The 20,380-nt window shown below is 42.3% G+C and overlaps 1 protein-coding gene across 6 annotated transcripts in view; it reads right to left on the bottom strand.

Moving 5' to 3' along the window:
- The window catches only part of slc2a4rg (SLC2A4 regulator), a 31,744-nt gene extending 14,178 nt beyond the window's left edge, over positions 1 to 17,566 (bottom strand). For 2 of the 6 annotated variants that reach the window (XM_080468876.1, XM_080468874.1), the window contains exons 1-2: positions 17,085 to 17,565; positions 14,871 to 15,106 (exon numbers count right to left, since the gene is read on the bottom strand). In XM_080468876.1, coding sequence (XP_080325002.1) covers positions 14,871 to 15,106; positions 17,085 to 17,360 — 512 coding nt within the window. In that variant the 5' untranslated portion in view covers positions 17,361 to 17,565. Of the gene's footprint in view, positions 1 to 14,870; positions 15,107 to 17,084 lie in introns of all 6 variants that reach the window. The other 4 variants (XM_080468872.1, XM_080468871.1, XM_080468875.1 and 1 more) reach the window with 3 other exon arrangements.
- Positions 17,567 to 20,380: the final 2,814 nt, after the last annotated feature.

Consider the following 20,380-nt stretch of genomic DNA (forward strand, 5'->3'; position numbering starts at 1 on the left):
ACACACACACACACACACACACACACACACACACACACACACACACACACACACACACACACACACACACACACACACACACACACACACACACACACACACAGAGAGTCAATATGAAAACTTTTCTCTGGACTCCCAAACATGCACAGAAGTACACTTAAAATCATCAAGTCTACGTGTACCTGCACGCACACACGCACTCACTCACAAACAACATGTCTCGAGAACATGTTGCTTGAAGAAGAGAAGTTCAAAAAGTGGCCAAGCTCCCACGCTGATGATCTGACGAGAATGTGGCGCATGACGGGCAAACAGATCACAAAGGAATGTAGCAGATATGGAGGAATCTCTCTCAGACTGCCATGTTCACACTGAAGCTGTTAGTTTTACCGTCAAGCATCTCAAAACAAGGATTAAACGCGTACGCGTGCACGTGCGTGTGTGGTGAAGAGAATGTGGGCAGTTGGCAAAACAGTTGTGTATAATTATACAATACCAACTTGGAGAGTTCATAGTGTGTAAAGAATAATATCCATGCCACAGCTAAAATAGAAGACCTACCCGAAGCAAAGGGGTGTAACACACATTTACTATACTATACATCGCACACACACACAAGCACATGCACACAGTCTGGGCAGCAGATACAGAGATAACAAGATTAGACGTGTCCTGTTTCAGTCATTAGCCTTGTTTTCAGCACTGAACGGGGCCAACCGGGGACACACAAGACCTCGGTCTTGTCCTTACTAACTCTTCTCTGAGGGTTTTCTTGTTTTGTCACCAACGTGGACGACATGCTGTCAGTCTGAATCTGCCATTAAAGAAATTGTGCTTTCTTTGTGACAAAATATATATAAAAAAAAAATGTAGAACAAGTCTGTGACGTCTCTGTCGCACGCGCACGCACACACACACGCACACACACACGCACACACACACGCACACACAGCAGACCCCATTAACACCCACCCCTCCATCTCAGCCTGATTTCCTGACATTGAGAATTTTCCTTCCTCTGCTTCCCAGAACAATCATGATACTTAACCGCAGTTTCGCTACATCTGCTGTGAGTTCTTGTGGGAGTGCATAAGTGTGTATGTGCATGTGTTAAATAAAAAAACAACACTGAGGGCATGTTTTAGGACATTTCCTCAAAGGGCCAGTTGCTGACTAATTTTTATTCATGCTGACAGCAGTGAAGCTCGTCCACCGCTGTTATCAGGCTGACTTTAGTATCAGTGTTTACAGCGAGTTAGAAGCAGATGGCCGCCGCGTTGTGCCATTATAAAAGCCAGCGGACAGATAACAGGCCCGCCATTCCTGTCCGTCGCTTTCTGCGATGAGCACATCTTCGCCTGCAGATACTCAAAATGACACAGTTCACCATTCTCTGTTTCACTTCTCATCTGCATGAGAAATAACTACGGAGCCAATAAACCTGGGACTGGAGGACAGTACAGCACTGATGCACATTAAATCTGTCCACATCTTCTTAAAGGTGGCTTTATTTTAGAGAAAGTTAAACTGAGGAGGTCTTTATTTAGCGTGCAGAAAAAAAGGCAAAAGCAGAGAGGAGATTGCTGTCAACAAAGTCAGCCTGTGTGTGGTAGATGTTAGGAGAGGTTTGGTTTTTGACTTCCTAAAGCGGGATGTTTACAAGAGCCGTTTAGTCTATCTGCGGTGCAGTAAATTTAATGACGACATGATAAACATAGGAGCCCTGCCTCACATATGCAGACAAACCATCCTACTTTATGAAGTTTAGGAATGCTATTCATGCCTGGCATTGTCATATTTACAAGCACTTTATCAGACAGGTACTCTACCTGTATGTGGGTCCACCAGTTTCAACATCTGGCATACTTATGTATATGTGCACGCACGCGCGCGCACACACACACACACACACACACACACACACACACACACACACACACACACACACACACACACACACACACACACACACACACACACACACACACACACACACACACACACACACACACACACACACACACACACACACACACACACACACACACACACACACACACACACACACACACACACACACACCCCTTCTTACCTTCCTTCCTCCCTCAACTTGTATTGGCCTTACCTGGGCCAAGAACACTCCCCTCTGGCAGCAGCTAATACAAGAGCAGCTAAAGTCAACAAGCCAAGCCCGGGCACATGCAGAGGAGGGAGAGAGAGGGAGAGGGAGGGAGAGGGAGGGAGAGGGAGAGGGAGAGGGAGAGGGAGAGGGAGAGGGAGAGACTGTCGCTTTGAGCCAAGAAGCAAGCAGCAAAAACAAGCTTGGAGTGCAGGAAGAGAGGAAGAGTAACATGTGTCTAAGCATGTGCGTAATGAGCGGCTCTTGTAGGTGACCTCCGAGCTGCAGACCGCTACACTGAATCTGGGTTTATACAAAGTATATCTGAAGAGATAACAAGTTTGTTTGAGAAGGAAACACACTAAAATACAACTTGTAACAGTAGTTTTCCACAGCAGACACTTGAGGACTTTGATCCTGTGATTTGATGATGCAGTGATGTTTGGCACCATCGGTCCCCTCCTGGTGATATGGTGGCCTCTGAGCTGTTGTTGGGGAGAACTACAGGGCTTCCTCTCTATATTTATCATGCCACCTCTGCTCTAGTTACCATCCCAGCTGAAATCAGGATCTGCCTGACTGCAACTGTCCATAAAACACTTAAAAACACCAAACAGATTACACATGCCGATAAAGACACCTCGGCTTTGACATTCATCACATAAGTGTTTGGCCTTTTTCTAATTTAAGAACTACGTAAAGATCAGATGTGTTTGGAAGCATCGCTACTTGGTTTCCCACAACACAAAGCATACACACAGCTTACAAACAATCCAGTTCTGCAGTTACAGAGTGCAACTGCTTGATTTTTTTATTTAATAAGTAAACAAAAAAGTAATTTCAAGTGGATTTTCTGCTTTCAACATAGGGCATCACATCAGAGATCTAACTTGTTTAACAGGAAAGAAAGTGCATCACAGCAGCTGACTGGAAGAAACTCGAGCAAGGGCTATTCTCCAGTCTGGAGACTTCAGGGTCTAGAGGATAGAGGACAGTGAAAGAGGCTGGAGATGCAGTTTTAGATTGTACTGCTGTGTGTATCTGTGGGATCAGTTCAATATCACAAGTCTAGTATTCACCGGGTTGGACATTCCAGCAATAATCTCTGAAGTCCTTCTGAGCTGAGTGTTGCTTGCTTTAAATAGCACTTATCCATCCAATGTGATCATGTGATTAACATGATCCTGAAAACAGACATCAGGGTGTATTTGTGTGCCTCTGTATGTACTGTATGCACGAGTGCCTACTTCTTCATATCCGAAGCAGCTGCGCGTCGCTTAGACTGGCAAAGAAACTAGTTCCTGACCTTGACTGTTACAAAATTAAACAAGAGGTAGGATGCTTTTTAAAGTTACAAATTAAAGTAATGTTGTTTTGTGGCCTGCTGATAGAAATTGAAAATGAGGATGTGGATCAAGGGTTTTGAAAATGTAGTTTTGTTGTGCACACATGACGGACTGATATAACGTTGTCCGACTGGCCTATCCTGAACAGTAAGGCAACAGTGAAGCTATTACAACTGACCAAACCGGAGTTGATCGTCTGCCTGCAGTACAACCCGGACAGCTGCCCCATCCACACACCCACTATTATTAGAAAACCCACTGCTCTAAATCCTGCAATCACTCTGTCTCCAATCATCTAGCCTGGACTCTTCAGCATTACAGTGTCCTCTGGTCCTTTCCCTCTGTATTTGACCCTCTTAGCTCAGCCCACTCTGCGTCTTCCTCTGATAATTTACAATTCTATCATACACTTAGTGCCGTTGGCATACAATGAATAGAAATAGAGTAACACAGAGAGATGTGAAAGCGTTGCATAGTGTTGTATGTGTGTGCATCTTGAAAATTCACACAGTGCCGCACAGCCCATACACATGTTGTCCCTTTACGTAAGTCCCCAGGCTCTGAGCCCCCTGGAGAGGGAGAGGCTGTTAGGCAGGAGCCGTGTCTCTTTAATGTGGGCTGTGAGTGTAATGGCTATTCACTCCGGGGACAAAAAGCCCTCTCTCTCTCTTTCTCTCTCTCTCTTGATCCTAGAATGCAATCTGTGGCCTTAGGGACAAGCACAAACAACAGATAGCTTTGTTCTGGCAAAATAATAGAGGACAGCCATGGAGAAAAAGGCATGATTCCCTCTATGGTTTCTGATCAAATATGTCACAATAACTACACAGATGGCACCATATTTACATTACCATATTTCACTGTACTACCAGACACACTGTTCAAACATTCAGGACAAAATTAATTTTCTGCACATCTCGTGTGAATACCACTACTTAATACACTTATTATAATAAAAACAAACAAACAAACAAACAAATAATGCAACACAACCAGGCCCAGAAAGAAAACACACACACAAAAACAAACATCTGCTTGCATACCATATTAATATGTAGAGGCAGACATTCAGACATTGGAGCTTAACATCAAGTGCTTTCACAAACAGAGTGAGCACAGTCGTTGGAATCTACATTAACAGTAAGTTTTACATTGTCACTGTTTTAAAAATTCACCCCCAAAAATTCTGGATGTGCGTGTCTGTCTGTTTTCTCTGGGTACGTCATCTTTCTCCTGCAGTCCAAAAACATGCATTTTTATATCTGTATAGGTGTGACTGTGTGTCTCCGTGTTTGTCCTGTCCAGGATGTGTCCTGCTTTCACCCCCAGTCAGCTGTCAATGGTTCAAACCTAAGATAAATGGGTGGCAAAGCAAGTTTATTCACACTGCACCAGATATGAGATGATTGGATGTGCTTTGCAGGAAGAAAACCCCCCCACAATTAGTCTGCAGTTCATAAGACGATTCTACTGTTCACGTGCTGTGGTTCTTAATTTCTCACGGTCACTTCATGCTATACAACAAGATTAACTTGTAACTATAGCAACTCCCCTCACAACTTGAAGCTGTCCCCTCCAATAACAACAGTGTTGCTAAGGCAATGCAGGCCAGTCTCTCCTCGCCAGTGGCCTTCATTTTCCGCTGAAGGAAACACAAAACGTCCCCGTCTGCTTCAAAACAAGCCTTTCCTATCACAATGCAAGTCATTCTTGTTTTAAGGTGACGCAGCAACAGACAGGAGTTGGAAAATAAGCTGACTTGCTTTGTTTTTCCATTTTTTTCATGCTTGGCCTTATCTGAGAGTTGTATCACATTTCTATGTGCCTAAATTATCCAGTGAATTTTTGAAATTAAAGTTTCCCCGAGTCTCACCAGAAGCTCAGCTCCAGCTTTGATCTGTTGATACTGAGGAAAACTAGGACCTGTTGAAGAGTTGATTCTGCATCATTTCCATAATAAGGTTGATATCACACACACACACAGTTTAGATAAAACAACAAAAAAAAACAACAAGAAAAGACATTTACATAGAAATATGGGATGAAGAGCAAAATGGTGGGTAGCCTTGAGCAGTGGTCAGTTCTCTTTCTGCACAGCTCAAACTTTTACTTTCTTCCTCATTCCTCACTTTGCACTCCCACACTTTTTTCCTCATATGATTTGCCCTCCTGCTATCACAAGCCAGAGCAGGCCTCTGCCTGGTTTCCTGTGTGAGCACAAACTGTTGCTTTCCTCTGCTGCACTTACTCCCATGAAGTCAGATATCTGCGGGCAGACAGGCTAAAACTCCACATAGTAAAATAAACTGATGGGTATCTTTTTTCTCAGAAAGAGAATCTGATAGTACTGAAGCGTGTAGTTAGCAGTTAGTGGGTTTCGATCATTTCTTCTGCACTGCTAACCAAACCAAATCAATCTATTTATGTGATTAAGAGAGAAAAGGTTTTGGAAAAAGAATGTGGACAAGAAACTGTCAAATTGAGGGTTTTGACTGCACATGTGTGTTTCTGTATTTTCCTTATGGTGGGCTGGTGACTTGAATTGCCTCACAGATACGTCAGCTGAGATAGCGACAGGGTTCTGTGACCCAGAGTTGGACAAAGTGATATGAAAGATGGATGGATGGATACTTTAGTGGAGAACACAAAAACCATTCAAATTTCTCTAAATGATCAGTGTTTCTGCATCCTGCAGGAGTAAGTAGCAACTCTGTTGCGAATAAGGAATGGAAAATTGCATCTTTATCAAAACTGCCATGCCAGCAATTTGATATCTAATAAGATGAATGAAGGCATTAATCATGGAACAGTAGAGGGATGACGATGTTGATGAAAACACGCGTTTATCTACACATTGCAATAAAGAAGCACAGAGCCGCTCCTCCAATATACTGACACAATATTAAACCTTGGCTTTGTACTGACCCTCCCATTGTGTACAAAACACTCTCAAATAACGGTTGAATTTCATGAAATAAGATGGGAACGGCTAATGTCCGTTTTCCTGGGGAAATAGTAATTTTTTTTAAGTGGGCCAAACAAAGAGGACAATCAAAATCAGGACGGACTCATTTCTGCATACAGACTGACTGACAGAAGAGTTTTAGAAACACAACCTAGTCTTCTTGTCACTGTAGTAACTTTACTTTGGATAGCCACGTTTTGGAACATCAGAAGGTAAAGTGGCTGATGAGTGCAGCTCCAGTTTAAAAGCAGTTAGGAGCGTCAAGTCCTTTAAGCTCGTGGGGCTTTGGACAGATCCTGCTTCAGAAATGTCAACATGCCAATATATTACCACCCCATCCATTCACTCCACAGAGCAGACTGGTATATGGGTGCTGGGTACAACAAGTTACCCTTGATGCAAAAGTATTCCTACATCAAAGTTCTCAATTGTTGGGAAGCTCATACGAGCCTGAATTAAGAAGAACCAGAGCAAAGCCAGAGCTAAGCCAGCATTATTTTAGCTGATACACAAGAAATATTTCATGTATTATTTTTGAACCATTTGATTTATTAACACATTTATACAGGGGAAAGAAACACAAAACAAAAAATGCCCAAAATTAGAGACATTGAGTATGAAGCCTGTGAGGGCAATGTTAATACAGGACTTCTTCGTGTATTTTCCTGTGTAGTTCACATGACTAACAGCAAACAGAGAATAAACTGATATAACTACACTGGTGCACGGTAGCAATAAAAACTCTGTAATCCAGTGACAATAAGCTTCAAGCTCTCTTTACTTTGCTCTTGTTCTCTCACTCTTTGTTGCAGTGTGTCTTTCAGTCTCAGTTCTCCTTCTTTTCCCCATCATGTAATTATGGCGAATAAAATACAGTGTAAACAGAAGCAAGTATATATACTGTGACCATGGTGTTGACTCCTGGTCCAAACCGGATTGAGGCAGACTGAGCGGGAGCGAGCAAAAGCAAAAGCTGCTTGAAACTGGAGATGATCAGTTAAGCCTTCTCCGTAAGTTACAAACAAAGGAAATCGCCTGAAATGAGTCAAGCGTTTAGAGGGCGACATCACTGCCGATTGTATACGAACAAATAAGTAAACAACATCAACATTGGAGAGTTGTGCCAACATTTCACAGTAAAAAGCCAAGTGTGGGCAGGAATGACAAAGAAAAGACTACGACTATAAAGATATTATGAACACCTCTCAGTATTACGAAGAGCTATGAGTGTTTGTTGTTATTCCTTACAGTGATAGTTGCTCCGCTCTGCACCTGACTGAACAGCTTAACACACTCAACGCTTTGTGCAGTGGCATGTTGGTGCTGGAAGGCAGCATGGCTAAGATTGACCTGGGATACTTTATAACTCTCCACAGGCAAGAAACCTCGACCTCATCTTGGCAGCAGTGTGACAAGTTCATGATGTGTGCACACAGACTGCACTGTTTTCATCATCCTCACTATTATTATTCCCAAAAATCTATATCGTGTGTGTGTGTGTGTGTGTGTGTGTGTGTGTGTGTGTGTGTGTGTGTGTGTGTGTGTGTGTGTGTGTGTGTGTGTGTGTGTGTGTCTGTGAAGAAAGCAAATGTGAGGTTGAAGGTGAAGACCACAGATCTCAGGTTAATGGAAGACAAGCAAACAATATGCATTAAGAGTCTTTTCCCTTCTTTTTCTACATGTTGATGAACTCATGATTTACATTCACCTGTTCACCAGGTATAATTCTTCATTCTGATTTGTTGATTACTGTTGTTTTGCATGAAGTTGTTTTAGTTAATTCATTGTTTATGATGGTGTAATTTTTTGCTTTTTTTTTTTTTTTAACTGGGCCAAGAGGTTTATGTAATATTTGGGCCACTCCACTTTCCAATTGACAAGGGCAAATATGAAAAGCACTACACAACACCACATTTGCAAATGCCATCCTCAAATATGTACATGTCGTTAAATTGAAACCTTTCAGGTAAAACTAAACTGTGTTATACGGTATTTATAATATAATACTGTTATATTTAAATCCTGCACTGGTACACAGATCAACATGCAAAATAGCAACAGTGCAAACACTTTGATGCATCATGCATTAGGCAGGAGGTGAGAGGACAATGGTGTTACTTGCGGATCCGTGTTAAATGAAACCTGACTACTTCACCAAGACTGCAGAATGGAGGTGTGTGTGTGTGTGTGTGTGTGTGTGTGTGTGTGTGTGTGTGTGTGTGTGTGTGTGTGTGTGTGTGTGTGTGTGTGTGTGTGTGTGTGTGTGTGTGTGTGTGTGTGTGTGTGTGTGTGTGTGGGAGTACGAGGATTCCATTGTTAAGCATGTGGAAGTGTACAAAACCATTTAAGCGCAAACACAAGCACTGAGGGCTTGTAGTCGCTCAGGAGGAACAAGGCCTACTGGTTGCTGCAGCCTTTATTACTTCATATTAAATATGAGATTTGACAATCTAGATTTCTAAGCGTTTAGAAATGTGCAAAATCTTTACTCACACTACGATTCCATGAGAGTCAATTGTCACAGTGGCATAAGCTCACGATCGCTCTCTTCCACACATAACACAAAAGACAACGATGTAATTACATGGTAAGCAAAAGGACAAATGAAGCTTCAGTACTGTGTTATATGTGGTGATGTTTCATGGGTTACTGCCACAAAAAATAACAAGGCAGACATAACCAAAGATTATAACCAAATGATGCCTCAAAGGCAATTGGACAGTAACATCGCAGTCAGAACAGTTTTCTCACGCAGTGAAAGACAATTTAAAATAATCATGCTTCCAAAGAAAAAAAGCCCTAACACAAAAGCATCAGCATAAAAAACATATGTAGGCCATTTAGGTGTGCTGTGCAAAGTGGGAGTCGTTTCTTAGACTTGTCTCTGTTTGCAGTCTGGACTGAATTTCACTCCTTGTCATCAGCAGACCGGGATGACTTATATTGGAGTTGTGCAACAAGCTGTGTGTGTGTGTGTGTGTGTGTGTGTGTGTGTGTGTGTGTGTGTGTGTGTGTGTGTGTGTGTGTGTGTGTGTGTGTGTGTGTGTGTGTGTGTGTGTGTGTTTTCTTTTTTTCTAAACTGGTGAGGACCAGAGCCTGAGCACTAACCTGCAGCAAATCATGTCACTGTGGGGACAAAAATGAAGATCTACATTAGGGAAATAAATCAATTCGGAGGCGAAAACATGTTTTGCAGTGAGGCTGTGGTTCAGCTCAGGTCAAATTCAGGGGAGAGAGAGAGAGACAGAGAGAGAGAGAGAGAGAGGGAGGGGGGGGGGGGGCAAATAAATAAAATTCATGAAACTTGGAGCTTAAAGTGGAATTCTAAAACAGTTAGTTCAGACTTTAAAAGGCTCACTGTATGTTCAGCAACCCAGGATCCGATTTTTCAAGCCATTTCCAGATCCACGGAAGTGGTACACTCAGAAAACATTCTTACCATGTTGTTCCGACTAATCTTCCACACGGCCGAAATTAGCTACAGTTTATAGTTTAAAAGAATAATTGTTATCTAATCAGTGTTGATTATATCAAGACAAAAATATGGTTGAACTTCTTCAACAGAAAAGAAATATTTCTTATCCAGACTCAACCCTTGGCCGTTGTGTCAGCAGATCTGGGAGTCCACTGCCAAAAGAAACACTGAAAATTCCAGCGACGACTACGGTATCATTTTAAAACCATGCAAACGGATCCAGTCCCTGCAAAGACGTTCAACATGAATAATATCGCACATATGCTGAGGACGTGTGTTCATGAGTGTTTGAGGAAGAAAGAAAAGACAGCTTAGAAGTTCTGTGACTCTCTATAGGAGCGTGGAGTAATCTGTTTGGCGAGAGACTGAATTGTTCCTCAGGATTCATCTCCTCAGGATTTGAGTAGGATTTAGTCAGTGTTCCCCCAGACAAAAGAGAAGAAGGCAAAAGGCCAAGAGAAATACAAAAAAAACGGATGTATGGAACAGATAAAAACACATGAGAATTGGAGGCAAGGAAATTTTACCACGTGGCAAAAGGCAACGTCTTTGCCAACATTGTCACCATGTAGTGATTTGGCTGTATATTGTTTGTTGTCAATGTTTAGACTGACGTTGGAGCTCAATGTCCCCGCAGAAGCACAGAAAAACAACAAATCAACTCTCAACTTCACTACAGCTACATTTTGAGGGACTTTTAGAGTCCGGAGAGAGGGAGGGACAACCAGGGAGCAATAAAACTTGCAGAAAGTATGAAGGAAAGTTGAGGAGCGAAGATGAGAAACGTGCGTAGTGTGGACAGAGGAGGAGCAGCACGGAGAAGCTGGAAGCTGGCATGAAGAGCCGAGGAGAATTGAATAGGAGGAGGGGCGGTTGACTGAGGCATCTCTAAATGCTACTGAGGCAGAACGGGAGGCCTTATGTAAGCCTCTATTAGTGTGGGTGAGCAAGCGATAAAGCATTTTACTGCTGCAGCTCCAGAGCTGCGCAATAAGAATGTCATTCCCTCTTAATAAGTGGTTCTTTCTCTGGTTGTCCTTACGGCACCCTTTCAGAGGACAGCCGTACAGTACGCAAACTACAAGCAGGCTCAAAGACAGGAAATGGTTAAATGGAGACACATAATTCGTCTTGTAATTGAGAGCCACATCGGCGTGTTGTTCCAGTGGTTACAACGGTCAAATAAAAGCAAAAAGGCTCAGTTGTTTAATCCCCCCCCACCCCACCCAACAATACAAATACATGTATACTACGTTAAACTACTCTGCACCAGGTATTGGACGTGATTGAATCCAGGCCCCCGCATCCCTACTCTGAAAAAAAAAGGGGTTATTGAAGATAAATGGCTGTGGGAGCTCTTCTAACTTTGTCCACGTAACATTACTTATGCAACCAAGCAGACTGTTTGCAGAAAACATTCCTGCACGACTCCTACTCTCCTCTTCACTTATGAAATTGAAATAAAATTTTACCTCTCTTCTCCACTGAATTATAGCAGATGATTAAAGTCTTATTAGACACACGGATGCACACACACTTCACCCATGAGTCGGTGTTTTCTCCAGAGGTCCTCATTAATGTTAAAGGAGGGAGGATTCACCGTCACACAGGTACACAAAGCTGCACACATTAGTTTTTTTTAGTTTTGTTCCCAAGCTCTACGTCTCACGTCGAAGTCAAGACAGACTAACCCTGCAGTGTTCGTCTGCTACAAGCTACTACAGCTATAAATTGACTATGCGGCTCATAACCCAGATCCTGAGGCTGACCTAGCAGACGTGCCAGATGCCTGTTTGCGTCCTGGTCTGACCCTCCCCACTCGCATGACTCCATTCATTGAGGATGACCTTTCACCCCTGCCTGTCAGTGCAGGAGGTTTAACCTCTTGTGGTCTGGAAGGGAGAAAAAAATAGGTTACAGGGAAGGAGAAAAATGTAGCCTCAAATTCAAATGGAGTTTTAGCAACTGTGATAATATGATATGTAAACAGGAAAAAATGTATTCAAGGCTGATATGGAAATATTTATTTAAACATACATAAAAAAAAAAAAAACCTTAACATGAGCGGCCGCTCGGCACGGGAGGCACTGTCAGCAGTCTGGAAGTGGGTTACACATCCCAGACTGGAGTGGGGGCGGGTAACTGTTCCTCCGACTCTGACCTTCAACAACCGGCTGTAATGTCTCCTTTGGGAGAAGAGGATTGGTGGCGAGGTGGTTGGAGGGGGGTGGAGAGGTGCTAGACCCTGATCCATTCTGCTCAGAATAAACCCTGCTGGTAACTCTTACGCAGCTTCAGTTAGAGGCTGTTCGGGAGTTATGCTTTTTCAACCAGAGACACACCCACCCCCACCCCGACCTCCCACCCCCTGCCCTCTATGGCAGTTGCTTGCTTTGGTGTCTTGTTTATGCAAAGTCAGTGTTTTCCATTCATGTGGCCCTGCTGTGGTGACAGTGTACCTGACCAAGGACAGATAAGAAGGGAAAAGGTTTTACATCAAAACAAAATATACTTTCACCTCTTGCTTCCTTCTTTTTTTGGTTCATTTGAACTTTTTTTGTTCCCACACTGATAAATATTGACAGGTTGACTGTGCTTAGCTGCAGAGTGTGAGTGAAAAGAAAGACCTAATCAGACAAGGTAAAAAAAAAAAAAAAAAGAAGAGAGAAATAGATAAATAGAAGCCCTGTTACCATGGCAGGCAAGAGTGTTTAAATAAAGAGCGTTGGTTTCACTGTGCTCAGATGAATATCCACATATATGAGTTACAATATGTTTTGGTTCCTCGTTTTTCTTGGTTCAAAATCATTGCCCAGGCATGTTTCCGAGACAGTGACCTACTTTGATCGACTGGTTGGCTAACAGACAAGGTGTGACAGTCCTAAACTGTGCACAAGACAGAATGCACAGTATTGGCAAAGCAACTCGTAAAGAGACACACCAGAGGTTCGGCAGAATCTTCACAGTTTAGGTGCCTGTAACTATAACCGTGGGTGGCAACAAGTCACTTTTCAAACTGCACTTTTAATTTATGATAAATACCACATGTGGCACATCAGACGAGAGCCAGGATGAGTCCAAAAAAAAAATATATATATATATATATATATAAAAAAAACAAGAAAATATTATTGGATAATCTATATAATTGAACATGAAAACAACTTTATTACAGCTAATATGTCAATGGAATGATCAAATAAGTACACAAAAAGAAATCACTTTTTCTTATTGCTCCCCCACAAAACACCAAATATTTGAGTCTTTGTTTTTGCCACAAAAACCTCTTTGAACAATTTTTGTTCCATTATTTGTTAATGTTTCACAACAGAATCATGTGGTTACTGAGCTAGTATTACAAATAAACTGCAACTCGTAGCTCATAAAACAGCTTCACAGTAAAGAAGGTGAGCTTGTTGTCATCAAATATATATATATATATATGACTATCCAGTCATATATATATGACTATACAGTTATATAATGTTATGCAACTTGTTTTAGCGGCTGTGTACTATCAACTCAGAGTCTGTTATTGTGTTGGCGGCGTGTTGAGATAGCCAACAACAAGCCCTGGAAAGAAGAGGTTTGCAAAACAGTTGTATTGAAAAAAGCTGTCAACAGCACACACTCACAGAAAGATAGACACAGGATCACTCACGCTTTAAAAGCGTGTTCAGTCTTGCATGCTCTCCAGAGACATTCATTCACATCATACATGACCAGCAGCATGTGAAAGTCATGTGACGAGAGAAAGAGGAAATGGAGGAAGTGTGGTGTTTAAAGCCCCAAATACTGACATATATATATAGACACACTTGAAAATACACTCGGAGCAGATGTAACCGGGTTATAACCACCTTACCATCTATGTCAAAAAATATAATCTCTACAAAGAAATATTCCTACAAATAAACCCGTGTTAAGAAAATGTTGAAAAGAATCTGCTGTGTTACAACATTACACTGCTCCCAGGCATTTTGATGAAGAGTAGACAGTGTCTTACAGACAGTGACTTCACATAGACAGTAACCAATGACAGTACAGAGTGAAAAGGGAGTGCTTAGGCACCACCTCCAGCCTCTCCCATTTCTCTTTACTGTTACATAATCACTTATCAGTGAAGTAGGCTTGTCCCTGGATGCATGTTCTGCTGGCCCTGTGGGAAACGGTCTGTATATGCATCTACGTTTACTCAGTCACTATCAGAACAAAATGGCCTTGGTGCAAAATGTGCATGCACTCGTGTGTTTGAGAATAATGTGAAACAGCCGACGCTGGAATCAAAGTGGGCTGCACATGGCAGATCAAACACGGCACACACTCGCGCAATAACGTTTATCTTCCTGCAATGACACAGAGCGGGTGCATCACAGTAACACATCCACCGACACCGTCTGCCAGAGGGTCAACAGAGATAACAGACAGCCTATTGATATTTGAAATCCTCTCACTATTAAAAACTTTCAAATGTCTGTAACTTCTCACTCAGAAAAACATATAATAACAGTCTCCTCCTCATCACTGTCCTTTTTTTCCCTCTGATCGAGTGATTGAGCAATAACTGCACTCATCTCGAGCACTGGCTCTCCTACAGCAAATTTCGAAACTATACTGGATGAGACACCTAACATGCGGTCAGTTTACCAGTCCACTCCCACACCATTCATGCCCGACCACTGCACAGTTGTAGCCAGATGGCAAATTCTACTTCTATTCAAGACTTTGTTGAAAAGCCCAACTCTGGATTTGAGTATAAAAACAGAACATTAAAAAAAAAAAAAACAGTCTGATAGTTTAGTCCACAGTCATTTGAACCAAGTACACGTCTGCTCAGTTTGTGCTTAAATAGCAAAGTTTGAACGAGATGAGAGCATTGTTTGGACATGTTGTCTTTGTACCTTGACACACAACACTGCAGAATCACAACCAAAAATAAAGGCACATCGGACGTAGAGTCTGTACCTGTTTCTGGGGACAGGGATGTGAGAGGAGGGGAGCGGCTGTCTCTCTGTCTGTGGTACTGTCTGTCCTTGTGCTGCCCTGAAGCCGTTGACCAGCTCTGCCTGTTTCCCTGGGTTTCTGATGTCCAAAGGCATGAAGCTGCCGGCCAGCTGCCCGTTGATGGCAGGGCAGTGAGTGGGACTGGACCTCTTCAGGATCCCAGAGGAACCGATGTCTTTTTGGTCCCCGAAGCCATTCTAGAAAACAAGGCACAAAAACACATTCATTATCTGTGTCACAGCAATTTTCATTCTGCTTCAGTCAGAGATGTTATCTGCAGTGGAAGCTTTGATTTCTAATTTAAAACCCTAGTGTGACTCATTTTTTTTTAACTACTGAATTCCTGTCAGAAAAAATGTACAATAATGTTTTAATTTCCTATTGACAAAATGTATTTTGTATTTGTGTTTTGTGGGGAAAAAAAAAAAAAGTATTTTCTGCCCACTATCAAATCAACATATAGGTACTACAAAGAAAGTGGCCGTTCACAAATTCTATGAATGGACAATGTTGCCAAACATAGTAGTACAAACACACAGTGATTACATCTTTTAGTCACATAGAGTGTGAACTGGCCCATTTTAAAAGAGGGTAGATACAGTACATTACAATGCTACAGGAGCATTCATTGGCTCGATCAAATCACGTCGAGGTGCACATTTTAGTCTGCCTGTTATCTGGAAATGTCTTTACTCATGTTTTGACAAATGGTCGAACCACTAAAACAAATATAATGTAGCAATCCAGCTCGAGACCACAGCAAACAACCTTGAAGTTAAATGTGCAGTTAAAAAACTGGCTTATCCTCGTAAAGATTGAATTGATTGCGATGAGAGCAAAGGTAACAGTCTTGGAATGTTTAATTCAGACTGTGTGCAATCAGTCTCACTTTACAGACAAATTCAGTTTGTTTTGGATACATGGCTGGAATTTTGTCATTTGTAATCAGCTTTTCATAGGAACCACTCTCTGTACCAGGGGTGTCAAACATAAGGCACGTGGGCCAAAATCTAGCTCGTAAGAGGCTCCAATCTGGCCCGCTAAACCACTAAGCAATTTTCTTTTAACAAATTTCTTAACAATAGGAGACACAACACAACACGGAGATCCAAGCTGAGATATCGGCAATGCTGCCATGACAGCCAGCTACCTCATGGCGAAACTCGCATTAGCCTCAAGGCCATGCTGTCATGGTGAGCCTGTAAAAACATGCATAATGCAACAGTTAAAAAAGTTAATTGGATTCTTTACTGTATTTTGCAGTGATTAAAATGGGCTTTATGTTAAGGATAGTCATTTTCAAAAATAATTGGTTTTGCCAGAATATAGACATTTCCATCACATATACTCTACGCTACAACAAAGACAAACTTTGTTTAAATTTAAAGGTTATTGTGGCACTCTTTTACCTGTCTGGCCCACTCAAGACGGAATTGGACTGCATGTGACCCCTGAAACTAAGACGCATGTGACACCCCTGCTCTACACTGATATTAGATATAACAATTTCAATGAAGAAACTCCTGTTTTTATTTTGTGACCACGCAATTCAAATATGAAAAACATGAGCACAGGCCAAAGATCCTATCTTTTCTGATGCATGTTGTGCTTGGTAGAGACTGCCCCAGTAACAGTTGTTACATGAAATTATTTCGAAAGTTAAGAATGCATTCAGTTCAAATTGTATGCATATGAAATTACCAAGAAGTGTATAATAAAAGTCTTGCAGAGTAACAGATGGAGCAGAAAAGATGAGACGCGAGTGTCTGACTGCGTGGAGCCGGCCGCGCCTGGCGGAGCAGGAAGCCCACGCTGTAGCTCCTCCCGGAGTCATGGGGGAGGGGGTCAGCCTTCAGTTTGAAGTCCCTGCCCCCCTCCACTGTAAACTTTGCACACCGAATGAGCCGCCATTTATAGCGGTTAGGATACCGTGCGATTCCTCCCGAACCCGCACTGACAGCATGTGGAAAAGTCCTCAGTCTTCCCCGTATTATAACCAAAACGGACCGGCAGACAGCCGCCGGCCGGTAACACGCGATAGCGGCGCGTGAAAGCCGAATAAAACTGTCAAACCCGCGAATCACTCCGCGCTAATGACAGGCTTCAGTTACTCGCAGTATCCGAGTAGTAACTTGGGGGCGTGCGGGTGACTTCACCGGCTCCGCAGACACTTACTTTTTCCCCGTCGTGTAATGTCCGCCCGCCGGGAGACGGCCGGTTCCCTTTCGGAGAGTTCCTCTCGCTCCTACCGTCCGCCGCCGGGCCGCCGTCCGTTACAAATTTGTAAAGCACCGTGCCGTGCATGTACGCCGGCGTGCAGCTGCCCTTCTCCAGCGCCACGGGGACCTGGGCGTCGCGGAGCACGGAGCGGCCTGCCCGGCAGTTAAAATCCGAAGCACCTCCGACCCTCGTCCCGACTGGCGACTTCTCCAAAATATATTTGGACTCCATATTCAGACAGGGCAGAGACTAAAGAAAGAAAACCAGCTTTCTGTAGGTTTTAGTGCAAAGTGCTGGCGTTAGATACATTTATCAGGATTGTCTCGCGTTGTTGGGTGCTGTCTGAACTTTTACTCTAACCTACATGTAAAGTTTTACACCTCCAGCACAGCTGCGCCGCGCCGCCACCCGGGATGTCCAAAAAGCCGCCCGGTCCGGAGGATCACGGATTGTTTTGCCTCTTTCCTCCAAACCGATGGCACGCCCCCTCCACCTCGCTCCCATTGGTCCGCCGCGTACATAAACATTACACTCTGGCACGCGTCCACAGCGAGGCGGCCTCCCATTGGCTGTCTCCACTCTGTCAATCACGGTTTTTTTTTTAATTCGCGTAATGTGGGTGGAAGAGAAGCTGGGGCGTGTCGGGCAGTTTACCGGCCGGTGTCTGTCGAAGACAAGCCGGCAGGCGAGGCTCGGATGGGGGGGAGCGGCAAAGACACAGCCCGCAGGCCTCAGCGGTCAACTACGCATTTCTGTTTGTGCAAATCAAACATCCTTTACATGAGACTCAGTGATGGTCACACATCGAATCCCTTTAGTTAAAGTAACCGGTTACAAACACTGGCATTACTGTAAATAATAAAGTAGAGTTAAGGTACCAATGCTTTTGATGCAGGTCATTTTGCTCATATTTGTAATCTCGTGGGCCAAAAGTTTGAAGTCATAGTCCAACCTTTTGATCTGCTCCTCTGTAACCAAAAAGTTAATCATTTCAACTTTTGATCAACTTTTGTTTACAACACAAAATGCAATCATGTAGTTGTTGAATTTCAGGGATCTTTACTTCAGCACCTCGTTTTGACCACAACTGGTCAAAACAAGTAAAACAATAGCATAATAAAAAAAATGTTTTATGCAAATAGGTATGAAGACATTAACATACTTTGACGCAACGTAAATAAGTAGGTTTTTTTAGGAAGATCTTAGGAGTTATAAAACCATGCAATTTTTTATTTATGTCGCCAAGTGCAAAATACATTCTCTGTGTTGTTTTGGCTTGTCTTAGTAAAAAACAGCCATATACAGGATTGGACATTCTGGTGGGTTAGTTCTAGACCACTGGATGTATGTTGGACATCCCTTTTGCATTTAGTACAATCAGTATGTAATAATTACTCTTACTTCTTACTAATTTTTCAAAAGAGTCCATTGTATAATCTTTAAGTACAATTTCCACTGTGTTTATTCCTCCCGAGATGTCACAATTCCAATTAATATTCGATCAAGTGTTCACTGTATTGGAAATGAGTTGTAGCTGGATGCTAATGCAATAAACATTATGCAGATACACTGTATTTACATACAGTTTTATTCAACTTTTACAAGGCTTGATTATAATCTGCCTCCTTGAAGTTCTGTTTAAAATCAACCTACTTGGTATTATTTTGAATGAAATATTAACAGACCTCCTGCTTACTCTACAACATCATCAGTTGTATATTACATATTACTTTATATTTTTTTTTACAGTATTTATATCTCTACTTCCTCATGTAACAGTCACATAATATTTGATTTTTATATGATTTTCTTTCAACACTCGTCTTTATGTAGTATAAGTGAAATTCATCAATATAATATTTTTTCTTCTGATTAACATAACAACCTGTTTCCTTGTTTAATTTCTACATATCTTTTATACAAGTTAATTTTTTGCACACTGCTGTAATTAATGAGTGGCTGCTGCAGAGTGGCAACAACTTCACACTGTAGTACCGTCAAGTTTGATACCTTTAATTCAAGAAAAAGATTGCACGCAAAACAAACATGTTATAATGTGCGACTTTATTAGAAAAGTAAAAACTCACTTTAATATTTTATGAAGGTTAATATAAAACATTACAATCTTTTGCATATCTGCACTGTCACACTATATTTTATATAATATTTGTTGTTGTACTTTTTTTCTTCTTTTTTTTTAACTAAACCCTGTGCTTTAAGGACATACAACATTGGCTACAACTGTCACAGCAGTATTGGCCCATAATTATATCAGAAGACAATTAACAAACAGCATCTGTATCTGCATGGAAAGCATGAAAAACTTTGCATCCACAAAGTACAAGGTGTCTGTGATAACCATCTTTCTTTTTTTTTTTTTTTTCTCAAAACAAATATACTGAATGTTACATTGGAACAACATCAGAACAGCAATCAAGTATTTTACACATTTACATCATCATACTGTATTTGTGCAATGAACATGTTTCGATCGGTGTGTAACAGTGTTCGACAAAATATATCAGATCAGTGCTTTTTTGTCGGGATAAAGAAAATGTGACACATTAAGAGATAGGCAGCGAGAAGGGATTGAGTGTGGCGATGATTTCCAGCCCGCATTGTTTAAGGGAAGCCAGGACAGAGCTTGTTAAGCATCTCAGCTGTTGGCCATTTCTCATATCAGACAGTGGTTGAGCCATTGGTGCATTGATATCAGACTTGGGTTGGCCTGGCCCCTCCTCAGCCCCCATATCACTCCCTGAGTCCCTCAGAACTGGACATCACACGCCCCTCCCCTACACAGCCAGGGAGAAAGGTGAAGCATAAAAAGGGTGGGGGGGTTCTGGGTTGGTTATTGGAGGATGAACATAGCTGGGGGAGGGATACAGACAACGGCTGACCAAGTGGAAGTGAAATGTGCTTCCTTCCTGATAGGTACTAGAAATGCACACCGGCCGAATGTTTCAGTGTGTGTGTGTGTCACGGGGAGGAGGGTCCTTTAGGTCTGGATTCATTTGAAATGATCCTCACCCTGTGTTATACTAGCTGTGCACAAACTTCCCCTCCTCCCCACCTCTATCACTTTTTCTTGGTCCACCAGTGTAGAGAATAAACAAAAACTCCAGGCGGCTCCTCCTCTCTGTTTCTTTCTCCCCCGTTCCAAGTTGTTGCCTTGGAGAGGACCGAACGCTGCTTCGCTTTACACAATTTAAAAAGGTACAACAGAAAAGATTAACAAACAAGAGACCAAT

The sequence above is a fragment of the Lipophrys pholis genome (assembly GCF_963383615.2).
Source record: "Lipophrys pholis genome assembly, chromosome: 8".
NCBI classification, from domain to species: Eukaryota; Metazoa; Chordata; class Actinopteri; order Blenniiformes; family Blenniidae; genus Lipophrys; species Lipophrys pholis.